The 23,046-nt window shown below is 39.7% G+C and overlaps 1 protein-coding gene across 9 annotated transcripts in view; it reads right to left on the minus strand.

Moving 5' to 3' along the window:
- Window positions 1-22,113: 22,113 nt before the first annotated feature.
- The window catches only part of CACNA2D3 (calcium voltage-gated channel auxiliary subunit alpha2delta 3), a 702,225-nt gene continuing 701,292 nt past the window's right edge, over window positions 22,114-23,046 (minus strand). For all 9 annotated transcript variants that reach the window (XM_043551412.1, XM_037904897.2, XM_037904896.2 and 6 more), the window contains one exon: window positions 22,114-22,527. In XM_043551412.1, the coding sequence (XP_043407347.1) occupies window positions 22,435-22,527 (93 nt within the window). In that variant the 3' untranslated portion in view covers window positions 22,114-22,434. The remainder of the gene's footprint in view (window positions 22,528-23,046) is intronic.

Consider the following 23,046-nt stretch of genomic DNA (forward strand, 5'->3'; position numbering starts at 1 on the left):
GTGACACAAAGGTGTATTCTTTCATTAGTTCTAGTCCTCTAGCACTGTGTTTCTCAATGACCAGTCCATGGACTGGCACCACACCCTGAGATCTCCCTGACACAGTTGAGGAAGGCAACAAGCCGGTCCCTGGTATCAAAAAGATTGAGAAACTCTACTGTAGCAAATAGCATTTACGCCGCCTCCTTTGTAGATTATTAATTTACTACACAGTGTTCTAACTATAGCCTCCAGGTCCTGCATAAAAATTAAAGATGAAAACTGAGCAACCATTCTCAGCCTCTATAGCGGACACCATAATTTAAGCACAGGAGGTTTTTACCCAAACTGCTAGGATGCTGCCATAGATTTTATTGCAGATTCACTTATAGGTGAAGTTCATAAGGTGTTGGCATTTTAGCTCCATAGTTTGGGTCCTGTGTGCGTAGAGGCTTTTGTTTAAACCTGTCATTTGAAATCAGCTGGGTATATGATCAGCTGGGGTATATGATAACACGTTTGTCTTGTGGGTGAAGGCAGCATGCTCCTTAAACAGAGTCCTCAACTCTGGAACTTGATCCCCTATTTGATCCAACAGAGGCCAAGTTTTTTTTGCATGGCTCATGCATTTCCTCAGGCATTTGGTGAGAGGATTATTTAAGGGGGAGAGGTCCTAGGGCTTCTTGGTTTGATGGGGGACTTCGTTTGTTTACACTGGCTAACATGGGGTGAGCAGATGTTTAAAGCTGATGTATTAATGTAATTTATTGTGGGTCTGCCTAGATAGTGTTCAGTTACACACATGAAAAAATAAATAAAACTACATCAGTAAATGCTTGTTACTGTCTCAGGCCAGTTATTATGTCATGTCATGCCTTTTTGGTTTATTTTTTTAATTGAGGATGATCAGGCTTTTAATAACTTTAATGTAGGAGGAGGGTTTCTCACTTGGCTCATACTCATGTTTATTTGCATTCAAATCCACATTTTGGAACAAAAAAATCCAAAATGAACACACATTTCATAACAAATAATATATTCATCACTGAGCACAGCTCTAGAGCACATTGTGTACATAATTCCTGTAAAACTTGGTTTGTAAAGCACTGTGCTTATAGGGAACAAACTCCCTTGGGAAGCTGGGTCCTGATCCAACAATGTGTTTATGTACATGCTTAACTTTTAGCATATTAGTGGTTTCACTGACATTAACCGGACTACTCATTCAGAGTTAACCATGTTCTTTAGCGTTTGTTGGATCAGGGCCTGAACCACATTGACTTTTGGAAATTGTGAGAATCCTGCAGTGCTAAGGACTGGATTTATGCGGGTGGTGGCTGATTATTTTGAATTAGTGAAATAACAGGCATCTGGATCAGTAAATTTGTTGGGACAACCTGTCATTCTTTTGTATTTTTCTGTTTTTAATTCTCTGGTATATGTGACTTACATCACTTTGCTCAAACACACCAATCTCTTATTACCAGTAGAGCTGGTCAAAAAACCATTCCCCCCTCCCCCCCCCCACCCCCGGTGAGGGTTGAGTTCTACAGCTTCTCAGTGGTTATGAAGAGAAAGAAGAAAGGAAAATCTGGAAGGTATGAAAAGGAGAATTCACCTTGGTGAGAAACAATTTCAGAATTCTTAGTACCACCGTATCATCACAGAACACGCAGTAAGGTTCCTGCATAGAGAAGGGTGCCAGCTTTAAAACTTGCATAGTAATCACGAGGGTGACCAGAAAACAGGTTTTGATGGAGAGATAAAATGCTGACATAGATGAGTGGTTAGAGTCTTCAACACCAGTAGTAGGTCCCATTTTAGGGAAGACTGGTCTGGCTGCCAGTCTGACTGCTCTAAAGTAATTGGCTATCTGGGGATTCTGTGCCAAAGATCCCAAGCATCCTGCAAACAGAACGCTACTAATGGCAGATACCTCATGTGTTATGTGCTGGGCTGAAGACCTTTATTCACACCTTCTCGAAGAAAGTCCAAGATAGCTAGACTTCCAGGATCTCTTGAATTAGAATTGTGCTCCTGGTACTAAAGGCTGAACTTGGTCCAGACAGAGGGATAGGCTTCTATTGAAAAAACTCTCCTGGTCACAAGCAAGACTCTCCTGATCACTTCATATGAGAGGCATAGTGCTCTTAATACTCCTCTTTCAATAACCCGACTGTCAAACAGATGGAGAAAAGGGCGTTGGGAAAGAATGTCTGATCTGTGTGGCAGTTGTAATGGTGATTCCAGTTTCAGCTCCTTGATCAGTATGGAGTAATCACAATCACCTTTGCTTGTTCCCATTTTATCATTTGGATTTCTTTCCCAATGAAAGGGAAAGGTGGGAACACATATAGCAGAACTTGCAGCCACCTGTACAATAGGACATCTGTTCTGATAGACTTGAAATCCACATCTCTGGCGAACTATTTCACCCATTTGGTATTTTTGCAACTTGCAAACAGATCGAGTGATGGGATACTTTACGTCTTTGGGATCAAATTGAAGACTTCCTGGTTCAGATACCATTCCAGGTTGTTAACTGTGCATCTTCTGAGCCAGTCTACTTTCGGAGTCAGCTCCTTTTTTATGTATATCACCTTTAGGAAAGGAAGGGTCATTTCTGCCCATTTCATTACCTCCATTGCTTCTGCATGTAGAGCTATGCTCCTTGTTTGTGTATGTATGCAACTGTGGTTGCATTGTTTGACTGGACCAGGACATGATTGCCCTGTAGATAGCTCTGTGATCCCCCGAGATCCAGCTTGACGGTACCAAGAAACTGATGATGTGTTTCCTCTCCTTGAGGCTCCAGGTGCCCCACACTGTACTGGATCCCAGGTGTGTTCCCCAACAGACTGTGAGAACCAGAGGGTCTGGAAGGTATGTGGGAAGGCCGCTGTGGACATTCCCAGGGACTCTCCACCATGCTAGAGAAGCAAGTACCTGACTCAGGATCATAACCTGATCTTTCATGTTTTCCAGGGAGTGATCCCCTACTTAGAAAAGGAAACCCTGGAGACCCCGATGTGGGATCTTGCCCATGGGGTGACTCCTACATACGATACCAGGAGGCCAAGTAGCTAAAGGCATGGAGCATTTGCACAAGATGGAGATCCTGGGTCTTCTTGAGCCTGTTGAGTGATGGGTAAATCCCAAGTGGGGATGTCCACTCCCAAGTGGGGTAGCCTTGTAGAGGAGATTAAGGAACTTTTCTTGATATTTATCACAAAGCCAGGGGCTTCCAGGAGGTGCAGAGTTTGCATTGTGTCATTGAGTGTCACAGGCTGGGTTGGAGCTCTGCTTAGAACCTCATCTAGAAAGAGGTATAGGTGAGTCCTCTGTAACGTGATCCTGGCTATGACCACCACCAGTTTCTTCACAAAGACACCTCAGGCCAAAGAGAGACTGAATGGGAGAGTTTGCTACTGGTAGTGCTCTGTGCCATAAGGAAATCTCAAACGGAATGGGCAGATGGTGATGTGGAGATATGCATCAGCCAAGTCCAATGAGGTTAGGAGACCCACTTGACACAGAGAGGGCACCATAGAAACTAGGATCTCTATCCAGATTTTTTTTCTTCATCCACATGTTGAGCCTTTTGAGAACTAGCATGGCTCTGACTCCCTGTGTATGCTTCTGTGAAAGAAGAAGATGGAGTTGAATCCTGAGAACTTTTCTTCTGAGGGAACTCTTTCTATAGCTCCTATGTCAGGAGATGGGAGATTTTGTTCTGGATCAGTTTGTGTTGGTGGGATTGGTGGAGAGCAGGGGTGGGATTGGATGAAGAAGGGATGGAGTGGAGCCAGTAGCTCAAGGAAGTATCCCTGATTTGGTATCTGGTGTGTGGTCTATATAAACCATTCTTCTGAGAAGTGGTAAATTCTGCCTCCTAGACTCATTTCTGGGCAGGGACCTATCTGTTTGTTGTCAGAATGGGCTCTTGAGGGCTGCAGAACCACCTCTTTTGAGTGTCATGACTGAGATGAAAACCTCAATGAACCCATTGAAGCATCTGCCACAAATGCTGTTGCCAGGGAAGTCTGTGTGATCCTATCCTTCAGGGCCCTGAGGTCTTCCGCTCAGGATATGAAAGCAGTCACAAAGCATGTAGCTGTGAGATACTCTGAGAATGGCTAAGGATGCCTCAAAGTTCATTGTAAGGGTGGCCTCCTCTATTCTGTCTGGGGAATCCTTAGGAAAGGATTCCCCTTTAGACAGAATGACAATATCCCTTGCTAAGGATGCTACTGCAGCATCCAAATTTGGAACCTCCATAACAGAACTTTTTGGCTCTTGCACTAGATAAAATCTAAGGTCATGTCTATTAATATGCTGGATTTTCCACGTGTTTCTAATCATGTCCTCAAAGGAGGGTTGAAGGGGAATTGCAGCCTGCAGACAGGAATTTGAGGGAAGGTATTTACACTGAGGCTTGTCCTCAGGAGCCTGCTCAGGTTAGATCTGAGTCATGAACACAACCCTTTTGCACATGACCTCAAACTTCTTAGGGGGAAATTGTTTTGGTACATTTTCCCAGAGTCCTGCTCAGCCTCAGAGCCCAAGAGCTGTTCTCAGCAGAGGAGGAGGATACTGAGTCAGAGCTCAAGTGCCTTCTGGATTTTTTTTTAATTTTTTTTTTGCACTTTTCCTTTTCCTTTTTGTTCTTTCTGGGCTTTTTTGACTTTTTGGCATACTTTGTGGTCGAGGCTACTGAGAATGCATCTCTTGTGGCTTGCTTTACGCAAAACCTAGAGAACTCTACAGAGTTCTTGCTCTGAGTCTTCCTCATTGGAGTCCCACTTACCCCAGGTGTGGGGATGGGTTCCCATTACTGGAGTTCACTGATCCAGATTGGTAGGGAAGGGGGCTCTTTATGATCCTGACATTTCTTCCCATGGAATCTAGGACCCAGTTCAAGACTTGTGGGAGGAATAGCATCTTCTCTTTGCAGTCCTGTTTTATCCGAGGACTTACCCCTTGTATAGGCTGGATGAAGTCCTCCTTGTCCTTACAGCCTCTGTCTGTTCTGTTCTCTCTCTCCTGGTTAGGTTTCTCTTTGGTGGAGTTGTAGCTCTTTGGGTGGGTAAAAGACCCAGTACGCCTGTCTGACTCAAAGCCCTGTGCCCTAGCAGAGTTAGGGTCATCTGTTTTGAAGCAGGCTGATCATAATTCATCTTCTGCCAAGCCTGAGACAGCTGCCTCACATATAGAGCACCTTCTGGATTTTGCCCTGTGCAGGTGCAGCTGCTCTGCCATGCCTGAGAAGGGGTAGAGGAGTCCAGAGCGGAGGTGCTGCAGTAGCGACTCTGGGTGGCTATTACCACTGTATGCTCACACCCTGGACCAGGAGGAGGCAAGGATGCTTGAAGCAAAACAAAATGCTCAAACTACCTGAAAAATGGCCAACACGATAAAGTTAAAAGAAAATGGATGGGAGCAAAGTAAGCCACCACTGTATGCTGCCCTGGAGGGAAGGAGGGAGAAGGGGCATGACCAACAGGAGCAGTGCTGTAAGCTCTGAACAATCTCTGGATGCTGCAGAGAGGAAAGCAGCCACAGGCATAGCAGAATTGTGGGAGACACTGGGCTGCATATGGGTTAAACTAAAGTTGTATTAAAACTTTCTGCACAACAATTTTGACTACCACCTAACTCTAACACGCTCTAACTACCACCTCTACCATGCTGTTAATTGTCATGCAACACCTGGCAATATTATTTGTGTTCTAAGCACTCCACTTCCATCAAACTTCATTTTGTAATTTTTTTAAATTTATAACATGCACAAATAACTAGTTTTTTAGAAGGCCCAAAGATAATTGCAAAAATGCAAACACATTGAATAAGCACTGACATTGAAAAAAGGTTACAATAGCTTCTCCGTAATGTACTGTAACTGTTTTTCAGAATTAAACAGGGAATAAAAAATTCAACTATCCAGTGTATTATAGTCCATTGGCAAGTCATCAGAATCACCAAATAAATTCAGGAATCAGTTAATGTACTAAACAGAACTAAGGAAGTGGGCATAAATTAACTAAGCTTCTGTATTTTGCTTTCACTTCAGACCATATTACTAGAGCTGCAAGAGCTTGGGGAAAAAACGCATGGCAATCCACATTTCCCCTAAAAGCTCTCCAAGCTCAAGAGCCTGGGGATAGCTTAATTAAAGTGACTTGCTATTGCTTTCACATATGCCTCAATTTTGGTTCAACAAGTTTTGTCTCAATGACGTGTCAAAAGCTTGAGCAGGCATATTTTAAACCGCTCTAAATATAATAATTGAAATTTATATAGCACCTCTCTTCCCAAAGGAACCTGGAACACTACAAACTATTGCACTGATTGTGCTATGGCCTTACTCAGGCAAAAATCCTGTTATCTTCAATGGGAGTTTTGCCCAATTGAATTGACTGTAGGGATTAGACCATAGATACCCATAAAGAAAGATAAAAGTGTGACAAAATTAGAAGTAACTGACAATGGTGCTTTAGAAAAAAATGTCTTCATTAGATGCATTGCTTCTGCCTTAATGAAAATAGTGTGGTTATGCCCAGTTGCAATAGTAGTGAAATAAATGAAATTATACTCAAAAGTGCTCATCAACTACAAGTCATAGAGGTTTTCAGGTTAGAAACAGAGAGAGAGAGAGAGAGAGAGAGAGAGAGAGAGAGAAGGGGGAGAAATTAAAACAGTAGCATCCATCTCTATATTCAGCAAGACTGATCTGTGTTTGTCACTTCTTTGAATTGAAGAAAAGCAGCTAAAAGATTAAGCCTAGATTTATCAACTCCATATAATGTCAGCCAGCTTTATTAATTACTGTTCTAATCTGATTCATCCAATTCATTAATTATTGAATCTGCCAGCTGAGATTTGATTACAAGACTCTCTTTTTTTAATGTGTTTAACGATTTGAAGGTTCATTAATTCCAGGTGTTTTTTCTGGGAGTTGCAAAGCTCCATTTATCATCTCTTTGTTCTGTTGGTGTTACTATTCTTTTCACTACTGCTTAGGTGCTGAAGACTAACATTAGAAAGGCAGAGGTGGAGATTTACAAATACACATGTCATCTAGCATCTTTTCCACATACAATACTTAGTCCTGAATATTGATTGGTTGTGATAATGAAACACTTTTTCAAAATTCAAAAGTATAACAACCTTTACTCATAACAGCCAGACCCACAAGTGCATTGCAGTCTCTGTATACACTTGATTAGACTATTTCACACACGACCGGGGAATACAATCGCTTCTGAGATACAATGATGCCAGTGCCACTAACAGTATACAATGGTTTATTTATCTATTTATATAAATGTCTATAATAATCATAGAATCAAAGGACTGGAAGGACCTCAAGAGGTCATCTAGTAATCTAAAATAGGCACATATCCAACAGCACCAGTTACAAAAAAAAAAAAAAAGCAAATTTAAACAGCAAGTTCCTGATAACAAAATAAACACTTTTCAAAACCTCAAGCACAAAACTCCCAACCCCCATGCAGCTCTAAACCCCATCAAACCCCATTATCTGCAGCAGGCCTGGAACCAGATATGCCTAGCAACATGTCCTGAAGATCAGCATACCAAGGCTATTTTGGACCATGGGTCGCGGAGCTTGAACCGCCTCTCTTTTAAATAAAGGGGGGATCCACCTTCAGCACCCTTTTGAGTGTAACTGTGACATTATGGCGCAGGAGAGACAGTCTCTAAATTTGGAAGGTCCGAAGTTGTTTTAGGGCTATACAGGTCAAAAACAACATCTCGAAACCAATAAGCACGGACCACGGAGCACTGGGGTTACTTACTAAACAGGCTGCAGCATCTTGCACCACTTTAAACTTCTGGATTGACTTAAGGTGTAACCCAATGATGAGTGCAATGCAGCAGTCTGGTCTCAAAGTAACAAAGGGTCATGATCTGGATCTGAAAGAAAGCGTCAATCTCCAGGCACAGATGATGTAAAAGGATTCCAGGACATCGCTGGTACAGAAACATCCACAAGCACCTGGGGATCCAATACAACACAAACCCCAGATTGTGCACACAAGTAACAAATGGGGAGCAAACACTCTCCGTCAAAGATAGAGAGATTAACCTTGCCATATCTTTTGGTGCTTCCCTCCACCTGCTACGACTGTTTTAGTCATAACTAGTCTGAGTGTCTCCCAGCAAGCTCTCATCCATGCCTCAAACGTCTCCAGACTCTGGGGTAGGCATGAAACAGCACTGGCTGATAAATGATAATTTAGAGGTGCATGGCACCAGCATACTGAAAACCTTGCAGTCCATACCTCCAAACTAAGGGCAGTCTATGTGGGGAAATTTACTAGAATAGCTTTATAAGTGCCAGTATAACTCTCCAGGTGGACACGCTTCTGAGTGCTTTTTTTCCTGGTTTAATTTATGTCACTTTGAAAGCAGTATAAACTAAGTCCTGGTTTACATTTAAAATTTAATTGACCTAGTCGATCAGGGAGTTGAAAAATTCACACTCCCAGGCACTGTATTTAAGCTGACTACTCCCCAGTGTAGACACAGCTAGGACCATGGAAGAATTCTTCTGTCAGCCTAGCTACCGCCACTGGTGGAGGTGGATTACCTACACTGGTGGAAAATCCCCTTCTGTCAATGTAGAAAGCGTCTACACCATGGTGCTGCAGCAGTACCACTGTATTGTAGCAATGGCCTAAAGCAAAAAAAGGCACTCTCATTCTGGGGTAAGAGTGTTCTCATGAGGAGTTATACCTGCATAGCTAAGATGATATACTTATACAATTATGGCTATTCTGGTGAATTCCCCCTGTAGACAAGCCTTCCTAGCAGCCCTGTACACATGTTGAACAGGGTAGGAGACCAAATGTAATCTCTGTGGCATTCTACACCACAGTGTCCTGAGGGAGAAGAGGGAGCAACTGTCCCACACAACTCTCTGGGAATACTCAGCAAAGGACAGGGAGTGAAGAAAAATGTATCTGCTTGAAATGACATGGGAAATCTAGGTATGGCAGCAGCAACTCACTTTCTGGGCTAGAATTTAGCCTTCAGACACCAAAGCTAACAATGGCCCTTATGCTTGTGACAAGCGCCATCACCCAATGACCACATGTGATCAAGACCTCACTGTTACTACTTATCCAAATTAGAACATCTCCAAGGATCATAGTGGGGACATTATTTCTCTACTTATAATAGGAGACTTAAAGATAAGTGTTCCATCTATCATTCAACTGCAATGTTTCTTGAAGCATCTATATTTTCATTTAGGTCTTCATCCCATAACTGACCAAACCAAGCTTGTTTAGGGACAAGAGCTATTTATATAAGCCAAGGAGATACAACAAGCTAGTTATTTTCGGAAGTTAAAAATTACCTGAGTAACTTCACCACTGATGTTGCTGTTTCTTTCATTTTTATTGAAGTTAATGAAATGTCATATTCTCTTTGTATGCATGCTGATACGGTCCTTTAAGTGCTGTGATCCTGGGATAGAGGAATCTCTTCCTTGTTTGTTCCAATTCACAGATGGCACATCTATTTTTAAAGCAAGGTTTTAAATGTTTTTGTCTTGTGGCTATCCTAGTTCAAATGATTTTTGGTTTTGGTTTTGCTTTAGGGGGATTTTTATGTTGATGACTGCATAAAGGGCACTATATAGAAAAGCAGATTATACTGGAAGACAGACTCAAACAGTTAACTTTTTTTTTTAATTGATGACAGAGCTACATACAAATTGGGCCTTTTTTAGAGCTGGTTGAATATTAAAAATGTTTAATTTAAAATTTCAGATGAATATTCACTAATTTATTAGACAGTCCCTTTTGTATTCCTCTCTACATCTTCCCTCCCCCGCCAGATATTATACTGGACAGATTTACTGTCGGGAATGTTTGTGGTAGCTGATTTTTAAGTGAATATTGAAGAATACTGAAGTAAATACAACTAAACTAAGAGTAAAAACTAATACCTATTGAACAACAAATACAAGCAAGAACATTGTAAGCTGTTCACAATTTGCAAAATGAAACACATGAAATTAATCTGTGATTTGCTGTGAATTATTTACTTAGCTGTAGTTATTGATGTTTCTCTTTATTCCTTCAGACCAAGTAGAACTCATTTGATAGGTGAGATCTATACAAAAAGATTTCCCAAACTTTGTTTAGTCAGCATTACAGTTGGTTGGTTTGAAAGACTTCAACAGTTGTGTTCAAAACCTTTTGCTGATATTTTCACCCTTTCTGTTGACTTTGATTGTTAAAATTTAAGAACTCAGAGTTAAAGCAAATGGTGTTCTACCAGGCACAAACCAGTTCCACATGGAATGAGGATAGAGAATCTATAGTATGGGTGAAGATAGAATGACATACTGCTAACAGTGGAAATCCAGGACCTCATCTCCTGAAAACTCAGAAAGATTTACGCCTTTCTAATCCAATCATAATTCACTCCTACAAAACACAGAATGAAGTCCACAGAGGAACATCCAAGGGAAATTTTTGGAGCAGATATATGTGGAAATTCCTTAGTTAAGGTAAAAGGTCAAATATTATCTTGGGACAACTGAATAAAAAAAACAGAAGACGAATCAGATTCTCAGACCTTTGTGATTATGGTAATTTTATTAGATTTGCAGAGTTGCAAGGAAGAAAAAAAAAATAAGCAGTATCCAGGGATGCATAAATAATATTTCTAGCACTATTGTTATAGCTAATGGGCTAAAATCACTGAAGTCCATGGAGTTAACACATGGAGGAGATTGGCCCAATGTATTCAAATTTTAAAAAGCAGCAGATTTTCAAGAGATGTTTCCAAGTAAAACATAGGTCTAAACTACACACAACCTTGAAAATACTAAGGGCCCATCCCTGCATTCTATGGCCACCAAATACTCCTGCTAATTTCAATTGAATGCAGGATCAGGCCCATACATTCCTTCTAAATGCTATAGTTTCTCAAATTACCAGACATTGATCCTTTCCAAGGCAGGTTACACCAAAGCCAGAGGAAACAGGAGAAAAAAAGAATGCTTATGTTTTGTTCAAATCTTTGCAAAACCAGGCCCTACTAGAGACTAAATACGGTTACTTCGTAGATGATCTCTTTTGGTACTGAACCCAAAGGATAAGATAAATCATGACGGTATCCCTCTCAGTGGATTTAAAACCATAATTCTAAACTGCACCATGAAAAGTAAATTGTTTATAGTGTTCATGCCAAGGTACTTCAGGTGAGACACAGTCAATTGCAATATTAAACAGTACAATAATTAGAATATATAATTAAAATACATGGGAACAAAGGATGGAGTTTCCAAAGGAATCTAAGGGGGTTAGGGGCCCAAATTATTTTGTAAATCAATGGTATTTTGTGTGCCCAACTCCTTTGAAAATCTCAGTCAAAAATAAACATAACTGAAAAAATGTCTCCCCTAAAGATGGATCTTTGCTAACTCCCTCCCCACCCCCGCCCCCCAAAAAATTCTTTAAACATTTTAGAAGAGGCCTAACTATTTATTTAGGAAGAACAGATGTAACAATGTGTGGGAAAACCTGTCCTAAAGGGTGTGGAAAACTGCCCTATATTTAAAATTCACATGGGATGGAAAGGAGATTAGGATTTACATTCTCAGTTGAAGACTGGACCAGGAGATTGTGAAAGAGTTATATTGCCACGGGAGAGGCCAGTTTGTAATATACATGGCCCCTAATATTCCATAAATTATTGCACCAAAGTGCATATGTATAGACTAGGGTCAAGAGGCTGTAATCAGAACCAGAAAGTAAGGACGTTCGAGGATGACATTCTGCTTATCATGAACAAAATGACTAAATGACGAACCCTAAAACATCAGTTCTTCTGAATTAAAAACTAACCCCCTAGACATGTGAAACTGATCTTTTTAGGTCTAATGGTAGCTAATGTTAAGACAATGTAAAGATTCACTGAGGCCATTATTATCTTAGACCTTGATGCTAGTTAGTTTTTGAAAATTTATGGAAAAAGAGCTAGAAAGCAAAATGGAGGAATTTAAAAGGATATGGAGTCCTATAAGCTTTATCAGAAAAGAGTCATCATGATAAAACTGTGGAGGAGAAACAGATGTGGGCCATGGAAGTCTCTGAGCAATAGAACAAAAGAATATGTCATCTTTTCATCCATTTTCTTGCTCTCTTTCTCCTCTTTAGTGTTGTGCTTGTATTTTCCTCAATGTCTGTATACAGTAAGAAACAGAAGGGGTTTATACCCATGAAGATATTTTAATCTTTCAAAAAATAATTTAAAAGACAAGATAAGAACGGGTCTATTGATATTTCAAAGGAATTGACTCATTATGGAGCACCTGTTTAGTCTTTTGTGTCAGATGCAAATTTCTAACAGAATAAAATATAGACAATAGAAATGATCATGTTTCTCCCAGTCTCAGAGATAAACATGCCAAGAAGACTGGACAATATATTGCAACTGAGGCTTTTAATGCAATTTAAAGTTCCCTTTATCTATGAAGCAAATTTTTCGGCTTCATACTTCAATACTTCAAGGCTTACAAGGCTTACAAGGCAACTTTCAAGATGTCACTTTTCAAGAGTCATGGCAAAAAACTGAAGGGTCTGGTAAGCATGTCCCACATTCAACATGTTAAAACCTCAGGACTCCAACCAGCCTTTTATCACAAAGTTGGTCTCAAAAATAACTGTTATCCTAGATAAAGGACACAGACTTCATCTTATACAGCCCAAGCTAAAGCACACTGAATTCATCCCCTTGACTTCGATGGGAAATGGATCCGGCCTGTATTTGTGACAGATAGGAGATCCTATTCCCATCTTTGTCTCATATACATCTTATGCAGTTTGTCATAGTCAGTTTGCCATGCAGCATGGCAGCATAGCTCAGCAGGCGGAGCAGAGGGACTGGGAGGTAACAATTCACAAGGCCAGATCATCACATCAGTTGTGCACACAACTTTCATTAACTTCATTGTGAGTTGCCTGTGCACGACTGATGGGGTGACGAGGTCATTGCGTTGTAATTTCTGCCATGGACCCATTTAGCACCTTTGGGCAATTTATTTAGAGATCAACTTTGCAAAGTTTTGAACACCCTCAACTACCCGCGATTTGAATGGCAGTTGAGGGGACTCAGTACTTCAGAGGACTGACATCTTAACTTCTCTGTACCTCTGTTTCCGCAGGGGATAATACCGAGGAATTCTATCAGTTGGGATCCTCTGGTGGACTAGTTCTGAATCCTAGTTCAGCAAGTTCACTCAGTTTTCTTAATCTCATGTCACTTTTTCCTCTCTTTCCTTCTTAATTTTTTAATGTACCTTTATATCAACTCCCCAGCTGGTTGCATCTATGTCTATACTAAAGAACCCATTCTTGGATAGTAATGGATTCCTCTCACAAGCTGTGTTCCTTGTTGTAAATTAAACTGTGTTCCCAGTTCTCTTTTCATCTAGGTGAGTCTATCATACTGCACATGTAATATTGATTTGTATCCCTGATCTTGAAAGTTGTTTTTAAACAGAAACCATGAAAATGATATTCAGGCACAAATATTTTTTCCTCTCGCTCTTTCTATCACCTAGAAAAATGGGATCTTACGCCTTTTCATTTCCTCTGCATGGGCATGGGAGAGTTTTTCCAGGGAGGTCTACATCAAAGAACTCTGGTGAGGGGATAAGTTCCAAGAATATGACACCCATATTTCTACGACTGTTGCCGCAGAAAGAAAAGAAAAATGTGATGTCATTCTTCCCTTTCGAGAGGCCATGTTCCTTCCTTTCCAACCCTGCTGTGTTACAAGGTAGTCCACTTCCTGCATATAACATTGAAAGTCAGTGGGAGAGAGGGTGGTTTTCCTTTTCCTCGTGCAGCACTTTAATCTTTCCGTAGGGGATCCTGTCTATACTAATCTTAAATCTGTCAGGTCCTAACAAAGAGAGGGTTGCGATATTTGGAGAGGAATAGGCAGGACAACTTTCCAACTTTTCTGCCATGAAGGATAAAACCTTCCTCTCTCAAGTGAAACACAGTGAAGAAATTCATGCTTTATCCTAATCTGAAACAGTATCGCCTAGAGGTCCCAAATGCAGAGCTGAAAATATGAGACAGTCTTTAGTGCATTAGGAATTGTAGCTCATTTACATGCTTGGTGAGGCTGTTTAAGATCGTTGTTTAAGTAGTCCTCAAATGATTATTGCTAGATATGTTAAATGTAAGGCTTCTAAATACTTTCCTTTTGTAAAAAAAATCTTTCAAGATAGATGCAAAGACATAATGATTGCCGTATGTCAGAAGGATTTCAGGGTTAAAAAATGGACTTGAACAATGGCTTTCTAAGTTCCTATAAAACAAACACTTTTATATGTTCCTGAGGTTTTTCTTGCCAGAGAAGGTTTTATCAGTGGAAACTGATGATTCTTGACCTTCCTGTATCTCACAGAATTTTTATCTTGGTAAAGAGATCTCTAGGTGTAGCACTACTAATGGACCTAGAGGATATTAACTGAACAGGCGTTAAGGTATCTATACTCAAATACAGTTAAATGTATTATATTAGCTTTAGGTTTTATATTTAACTCAGAATATTCTCTCTTAACACTTTGCCAGAGGGTAGATTTCCTGGGTGTTCTTGTAAAATTCTGGACTCAGACTTTTAAAGATTCCAGAACAAAAGGAAGAGGAATCCTTAACATAAAACATCTTTCTGAAAACCACAAAGATCCTACCACGGGAACTCACAAGTCTCCATTAGGGTCGTTATCAGTAGTCTTCGTGTACTGCTTTTTAAAGTCTGTTATAGATGATAAAATTACAAATTAATTGTGGCTCTGTCTAGGTTTTGTCCCAGTTGATACTTGGAAACAGTGTAAACAGAGTTTTTTGTTTTTTATTTCACTCACATCTGCAGATATGGAGACGGATGCATCTAAAACAGCTTCATTAACTACAACCGATAATAAAATATTGACAGGAACTTGGGGTCCTATCCTAACTGTAGTAGTGATCACATTCATGTCTCAGAGGTGGCGTTAGAAGATCCAGAGCTCCAGCTGTCTGCTTATAAATAGTAAAATCACTTTATTTTATCATTTTTTCTTGTGACATACTGTGCAAATGAAAAATAACATCTTTTTTAAAAAAAATTTCAGTCAAACCTAATCTGACCATTGCCAATATACCACTAAAGAGAAGAAATGAAACCAGCATTTCCTTGTATCTAGGAGTTATCTGCATATTTGCCAAAAGCATTCTTCATTACTTCAACTATTCCAACTAGTTATTTTCTATTAACCAGTTAACTCTCTCTGCAAGAGGTTTAAATAGCTGAATTCAGAACATTTCTTGCTGTTCATTGAAACCTGACCTTCCTTTTCTCATTTAGGTGATAGACCTATCATTTTAAAGCTGCAAACTAAATCCAAACATAGTCAAACAAATGCTGCATTAGCCACTTGATCTCCTGGTGTTAAGGTTCAGTCTGACTCAAAATCGTCAAGTGTAACTCTTCTTAAATGGCTGCTTTTAGCATACGTAAGTGCAGTTCAAGACCACATCTGGAAGGAAAGATTCAGCTTTTGAGTTTGATCTTAAGGAGGCCATGCTAGCTGTCAACTCCTCATATCCCTTTGATAAATAATTCAGTAACAGATAACTAAGGCTTATAAGCAAACTGGATTTAACCTCCATATCTAGGGCCCTGAATTCTGCGGCACTCTCCTGTGACAGACTGGAAATTCTGAGTCACCTTCATTTAAAGCAAAAAAAATGAGTCTTTAATTAAATATGTTAAGGAATAGCACAGTTAATACAGTCACCTTTGTGTTGTTTATCTTCCTAGTAAATTTAATATTTGTGACAGGAAGGGTTCTCTCATCACGGTAGTTAATCCCCTTCCCCGAGAGGCAGGAGCTAGGTTGACAGAAGAATTCTTCCGTTGACCTAGTACCGTCTACATTGGGGTTAGGTCAGCTTAACTACATCGCTCAGGGGTATGGCTTTTTCACACCCCTGAGAGATATAGCTGGACAGACCTAACTTTTTGGTGTCGACCTGGCCTGTGCCTATACTATGGAGATATACCAGTATAACTATGCCAGCATAACTCAGTAGTGTAGGCACCTCTTACACCAAAAGAAAGGGGTTTTTCTATCTGGAAGGAACATCACCTCTACCAATGGCATTAGCTATGTTGATGGAAGCACTCGTCAGTTGACATACAGGCACCTACACAGGGGGTTATGGCAGCATAGCTAGGGTGGTTGGGGTGTGGTTTTTTCACACCCCCACCGATATACCTATGCTGATATAACTTTCAAGTGTAGACCAAGTCTCAACATTTTCAAAATTCAACTACCAACCTCTTAAACAATTCTGTTAACCTGCTTACTGAACAACATCTTTCTTAAATTAAAAACAGTAAGCGAAACCTCAGTAGTTTAACATTTAGCATGCATCGTAAGGAAAGAACTTTAGGGTATCACTATAATATAATGCCATTTTCCCCCTCACTTTAGTTTCAAGCAGCACTAATATTGTAGAGAACACTTACAAATCTTTAAAGCTGATAATCTGATTAATCCTTTCGAATCTAACTACCACTGTTTAGGGTCTAATTTTTACTGTTAATGTTTCTGAGAAATACTGCCAACAATAACTGTTTCCTGACCTGTAATATAGCTATCAGTTATTTTCCTTAACATGGATCTCTAGAACTGAAACCATTACTGGGGAAATTTTCAAAAGTGGTTACAGACCTAAATCTACTTCTCCATTAAAGTCAGTGGGAGATTTACCATTACTTTAAATGGAAGCTAGGCCAGTGCTGAGTGCTTTCAAAAATCCCAGCCAAAAATTCCAGATAAAGTAATGCCACTTTTGATAAAAGGCAAACTGCTCAAATTTATTCTAAACTCAAAATCGCATGTATTTATCAATGAAGGCTGTCAGTTAGTTCCATCCTACATGCAACTGATGCTTTAAATGTGTTGTCCTCAGTAACAGTGCTGTGACGCTCTCCTCTGGGAACCCAACACTAAGCCATCCGATGAAGTGAGCTGTAGCTCACGAAAGCTTATGCTCAAATAAATTGGTTAGTCTCTAAGGTGCCACAAGTACTCCTTTTCTTTTTGCGAATACAGACTAACACGGCTGTTACTCTGAAACCTGTAAGCCACTATGTTACCTCTCTGCCCTAGTAAGACAGAGCTTTGCTGGAGCTTAGATTGTGAGCAAGCTCCATGCCACACCAGTCTATCTGCTTCACCAGCAAACGCCTCAAAACTCTGACAGTCTTAACCTCGCTTTGCAGGTAACAGTCAGTGAACCCCAGTTCCTGAGTACCTCAGAGATGTCTCTCTGCAGTGTCCAGAACTTTCACTAGTCACTCACAGAAATTATTAAGACCACTGTCCCCAGAGAGCCAGAATACACACCAGCCTGTTAGCTCACCGAGGACACACTTTTTACCTCAATACACAGCACTGAAATGGTTTATAGGAAAACAAAGAATAAGTGTACTAATAAAAGAACACAGATTTAAGGAATACCGTGCAAGAATAAAAGCAATCAAAGGATTACAAAAATAGCACACTCTCTATTGCCTAAAACTTAATTCTAGCAAGTTATGTCTTTGCCTAACATGGTTTCTCACTTACATCAAGCCACCAGCATCTCCACCCCTCCAGGCAAGAGGTCCAATGTTTACAGAATCAGAAGGTACTGTTCCATTTGTCACCCCTTCTTTTCGTAGTCCAGTAAACTGTTGAAAAGGGATTCTTCTGAAACGTATCCCCAGATAAAGTTTTCTCCCCTTCTGTATGGAGTTCAGATCCCCAGCATGATTGTCACAAATGCCCTTTTTAGATTCCTCTAAGTAGACTTGATTTGAGAAAAGACAGGATCCCAGTGTCTCATTCATAAAAAATACAGGGGAGTTGGGCTTGTTGGGGAGAGAGAGCCTTTGTGGACAATTTAGATATAGCTCAGATAGGTATATGAATTTTCGGGTATTTATCTGTACCACCTGAATTTTGAACCATTGAAGAGGGGTGCCTAGTTGTAACTTTGCTATTCAGCTGCATGGATATTTGACTTGTCAGCAATTTTCTGGGTATTAGAAAATCCCAGTATCTTCCACAGATGAAAGTTCAATTAATTTTCACCTAAGAAAAATATTCATTTCCACCAGAATAAGCTAATGTCACTGCCCCAAAATAACAAGTACAAGCATAGCAAAGAATGAGCAGCTAAAGGTCAAAGAATAATTCCCAATTTGTGACCTGAATTTTACCAGCACGGCCAGGAACAGTCAGACCCATTGGTAAAAACTAGGACAAAGGTGGTGCTCAATCAGGTGTCTTGGAAGGAAGGTTTAGGAAACAGTGTAATTAAGCAGGAAAACTTAAGGTCAACCACCTAATATTTTTACAGAGTTGGGGGCCGGGGGGAGTTCTTTGTAATTTTTTTTCTGGGGAAAGCTTTCAAATAGTTGTTTTGTATGTGTCTTTCTTAATGGAGAATGAGTGGACAATGGAGACAAGGCTCATACAATTCTCATGGTTCCCATTTCTAAGGGACAGAAAAGGGCAAAGTATAAATGGCCTAGGGAGACCCTAAAGGACTTAAGAGAGAAAGGGAAACAACTAGAACTGCTTCCACCGAAGCCCTCTAACACAAGCTTCCACCTTGTCTTCTGAAACCAAAGGGCTCAAAAGGCCAGTGCCTTGTTCTAGGGATTTCACTACCAGCCGAATACAGAAATGTCCCTTGTAGCCACTTACACAATGAAACAATCATTGCAGCCTTTAATATCTTCCTGCCCTAGGCAACCACCTGTTTTGCCTAACATATATATTGCAGAATTGGTCCTGGCAGTGGGTTGGGCTGTCTCAGTGTCACAGAAACAACAAGAGGAGATGGCACAGCTGCAGAATCCCCCTCGGGCTATGGCTTATACGGTTTAAAGGAGTGTTTGCAGGAGTGACAACTATAAGCAGACTATTTTCCCACACAAACTATTAGAAAATGGTGCATTCAAGTCTGGTCCTGAGCACCAAAGTAGTTTTCTCTGTATCAAGATTAAAGGGAAAATAGGCAGCTGGGGTTAATAAGTCTGAAATCAATGCCATTACCAAGAAAAATAGCAACAGAATCCTGCAGCGATGCCTGTTACTGTGTAGAAACATATAGTGATATTATCATGGTTGTATTTGGATCTAGCCTCAGGTTTCAGGATGATAAAAATGTAGATTTATATCTGTGTTTCCAGTTTATTAAATATATATACAGTTTCTCAGTTTGCATCTGTATATATTAATGGACATACACATATTTCTATTGACTTAGCTGGGGGTTGGATCAGGTCTTGTATGATTTTTCAGGTACTGCAAGTTGCATGAAGATCAGTGTTCTCCCACTGGATTTTATCCATCCAGTTGTTCATACAGCATCCATCATCATAATATCACAGTGTCTTTTAGAAGATGGCATACTATTTTCTAGTGTTTATCCCATTGACAGCAATAGGGCATGCTGAGACTGGTACTGCTAAAGGATTGACCATTTTATTCAGCATAGGTGAAATTTACTCCTTCACAAGGCCGACGTGGGGGGCAGTAACAATGGACTGGTGGGGAGATGGAATTACTTTATCCTTTGTCACCTGCAACATGTTATCGGTTTGCAGTCCAGCTCCTCTTCAGCATCTCTGAATGTCAACTCAGGGTCTTTGGGCTAGTGGCTTCATGCAGTTAAGGACCACACAATATATTACCAATCTGCCCCTCAGCTGTGCTATGTTCCCATGAATGATGCCTAGAATATAGAATAAGTTCCTATAGAGCATTTTATAAATCTAAATTTCAGTTGAATATAAGGAATATAATCAGTTAGGGAACCTTAAGTCTGAAGACAGAAATGAGAAACTGCACTGCCAAACCAGTAGACAGTAGAACTAGATAAACCCAACACCGGAAAACAACCAAGTTCTAAAGGAACTTACCCAACACTTTAAAAATGTCGTCACTGGCAGCCCTCTTGGATGAAACATCACATTACAGGCAGCAGTTCTTTTCTTTGGATTATGCTGTTCTGCATAGTATTTGGTTTGATACACATTAATGAACTAGATCTTTATAATTTTCACTAACTCAATAGAGAAATAAAATGAGCTGTCTCATTCTTCTGAGCAATATTCATTTAACATGCCCATATTTTAATCTTTCTTATTCCTTCAGTGCTTTCCTGAATATGAAACTAGTCTGCTACTTTCCATAATTAACAATGAATTATTATTAGGAGTGTTCACCTTGGTTCAGCAGGAAATCAATTCGCTCATTTAGTTCTTTTCTTAAGATCCTTTCTTTGTAAAAGCAATAGCCATTTCTAGCATCAGCTAGGATTACATTCAAAATAATTAATTAGAAAGATTCCAGCTTCCCTTTCCACTTACAGGAAAACTGTCTGAACTGGGGATGTTTTCATACCCATACTCTAAATTTCATTTTAGTTCTTAACACATTCATAGTAACTAACCACAACCACCAAGAAAAAGTTTTGTTTTACGAGCCTTTGTCTTGGTTGTATCATTTGAGAGACAACCCTTTTCTAGCACACACACAGCCTCTCTGTTCTTATCATGAGAGACAGACATTACATTCAGTATTTGTTCAAAGGGAAGATGATTTTCTTTTACTTCCTAGTGGGAAAATTCTCTCACCAAATTTAGAACCATAGTATTTAATCATAAAGCTAATATAGTGTATTTTTACTGGTAAAGTTTTAATGATGTCATTTCCTTGATAAGATTCCTTGCATTTATACAGAACGCTCCAAAGACCAATCATGCTTTGGATTCCTGTTCTTGTCTTTCCAAGATCAAGCTCCTCAGCCATCATATTTACAATCAAAACATTACTAGTAAATTGAAAGGGGCAAGGTGCCATTACTTCAGGGATTTATAAGCATCTCTTTTTGTCTAGAAAAAACTCTAAGCCTTTTTTTAAATTGTACTTACTGTCAGCCTCCCTGTGCTACCAAATGATACAATTTTTTAATATGTTAAATTGTGGTCTCATCATATTAGGCAGCATTTACTCTGGGATCCAGCTCCTGAATGAAATATTGTAACTATTCAGATTGATTCGTTTCCAGGGCTGGATTTACATCTTATGCGCCCCTAGGCACAGCATCTTCAGCACACAGCCACACACATCTGCCTACAGCTGACCTTCGTGCCGTACAGTTTTAGAGAGGTAAGGCCACCCTAAGTATGTGCCTACTGTGCCTCACTGGAAATCCGGCCCTGTACGTTTCTAAGTAAGGCATGCAAAGATATCTAAGTCTTGGGTAACTTTTTTTTTCTCAATCTGATTTCCAGTTATAGGTGTGAGGTAGTGTGATCCTGACTGAGGCATAAACAAGGCATTAGGACAAAGGAATCCTGACTCCTTGCTGCCCCTGACTCACCCTGTGACTTGGGCACGTCACAACTTCTCTGTCTCTCCATTTCACCACAGGGAACTTGACCTAAGTATCCCACAGTTAATATATGTAAAAAAGCATTTTGAAGCTGAGGAGCAGAATGTAAGTGCTAATGTATTACCATCATCACCTCCTCTTTTAAGTCAATTACATTTGTAAATGCGAGACATCTCCATATCTTTTAAAAAGTGTTAACTATTGAATTCTGCCACTTGTGATACATATTACTAAAGAACCAGATTCAAAACCTGTGGACGTTAATAGAAAGACTTCAATGGGCTTCGGCTCACACTCCTAATGTCGTAGGATTTTCTTTATATCTGTGTTAAAAAAGCTCCAGTTTCACTGCAAATCATCAGAGAATGTTATCTGTGTCCCAGGTGAGCAAAATAACTGAACCACATGCGCAATTTGAAGGACGTGCTTACGTTCCATTGACTTGGTTAATAATATAAGTCACTCAGCCTTTATTATAAAAAATTAGGTATGTGTTATCCTCTAGTTTCCCATTATCTCAGAAATAGTTTAACAAAGCCTACACACGTGAAATATCCCCTTACCTGTTTTATTATGTTCCAATTACTAGTTCAGGGAAAATGTTTAGTTGCTATATTTAAAAAAATACACAATGAAATTATGATTTTAATATACTTTATTTAAAAAGTACACAGTTTTAAATTGGTTTCAATGGGACAAAGCAGAAAGTAATGGGCACCTGTGTATATCTGTTAAAGTCCTTTTTTGATGAATTGTGACTATCGTATGGCAAATTCACATTTGCATGACTTGCAAAGTAAAAAGATAAACCTTTTTCAACATATCTTTATCTCATCAACAGTTTAAAATCATGAAATGCTGATGTTTTGACTATATTTCTTGTCTTCTATGTTGCACCATTTCTCAGTTCACAGTTTATCCATGTATTTAGCATGCCAAGTGAACACATCAGTCAACGTCACCTTGAGAAAATTGCCAAAAGCAGTGGAAGAAGAACAAGAGTAGGTTTAGCACTAAGGCCTAGAACACCCCCACATTCTCTTGCATTCTCCTAAAGAAAAGAACAAAGAAGAATTAAGACAAAAACATTAAGATTCATGACAGGTTTCAGAGTAGCAGCCGTGTTAGTCTGTATCTGCAAAAAGAACAGGAGTACTTGTGGCACCTTAGAGACTAACAAATTTATTTGAGCATAAGCTTTCATGGGCTAAAACTCACTTCATTGGATGCATGCAGTGGAAAATACAGTAGGAAGATTTTATATACACAGAGAACATGAAAGAATGGGTGTTACCATACACACTGTAACGAGAGTGATCAGTTAAGGTGAGCTATTACCAGCAAAAGAGAAAAAAAACCTTTTATAGCGATAATCAAGATGGGCCATTTCCAGCAGTTGAAAAGAACATGTGAGGAACGGGGGAATAAACATGGGGAAATAGTTTTACTTTGTGTAATGACACATTCACTCCCAGTCTTTATTCAAGCCTAATTTAATGGTGTCCAGTTTGCAAATTAATTCCAACTCACAAGTCTCTCACTGGAGTCTACTTGCGCTACATTGATGACA

This window comes from Chelonia mydas, chromosome 7, assembly GCF_015237465.2.
Source record: "Chelonia mydas isolate rCheMyd1 chromosome 7, rCheMyd1.pri.v2, whole genome shotgun sequence".
Classification (NCBI taxonomy): Eukaryota; Metazoa; Chordata; order Testudines; family Cheloniidae; genus Chelonia; species Chelonia mydas.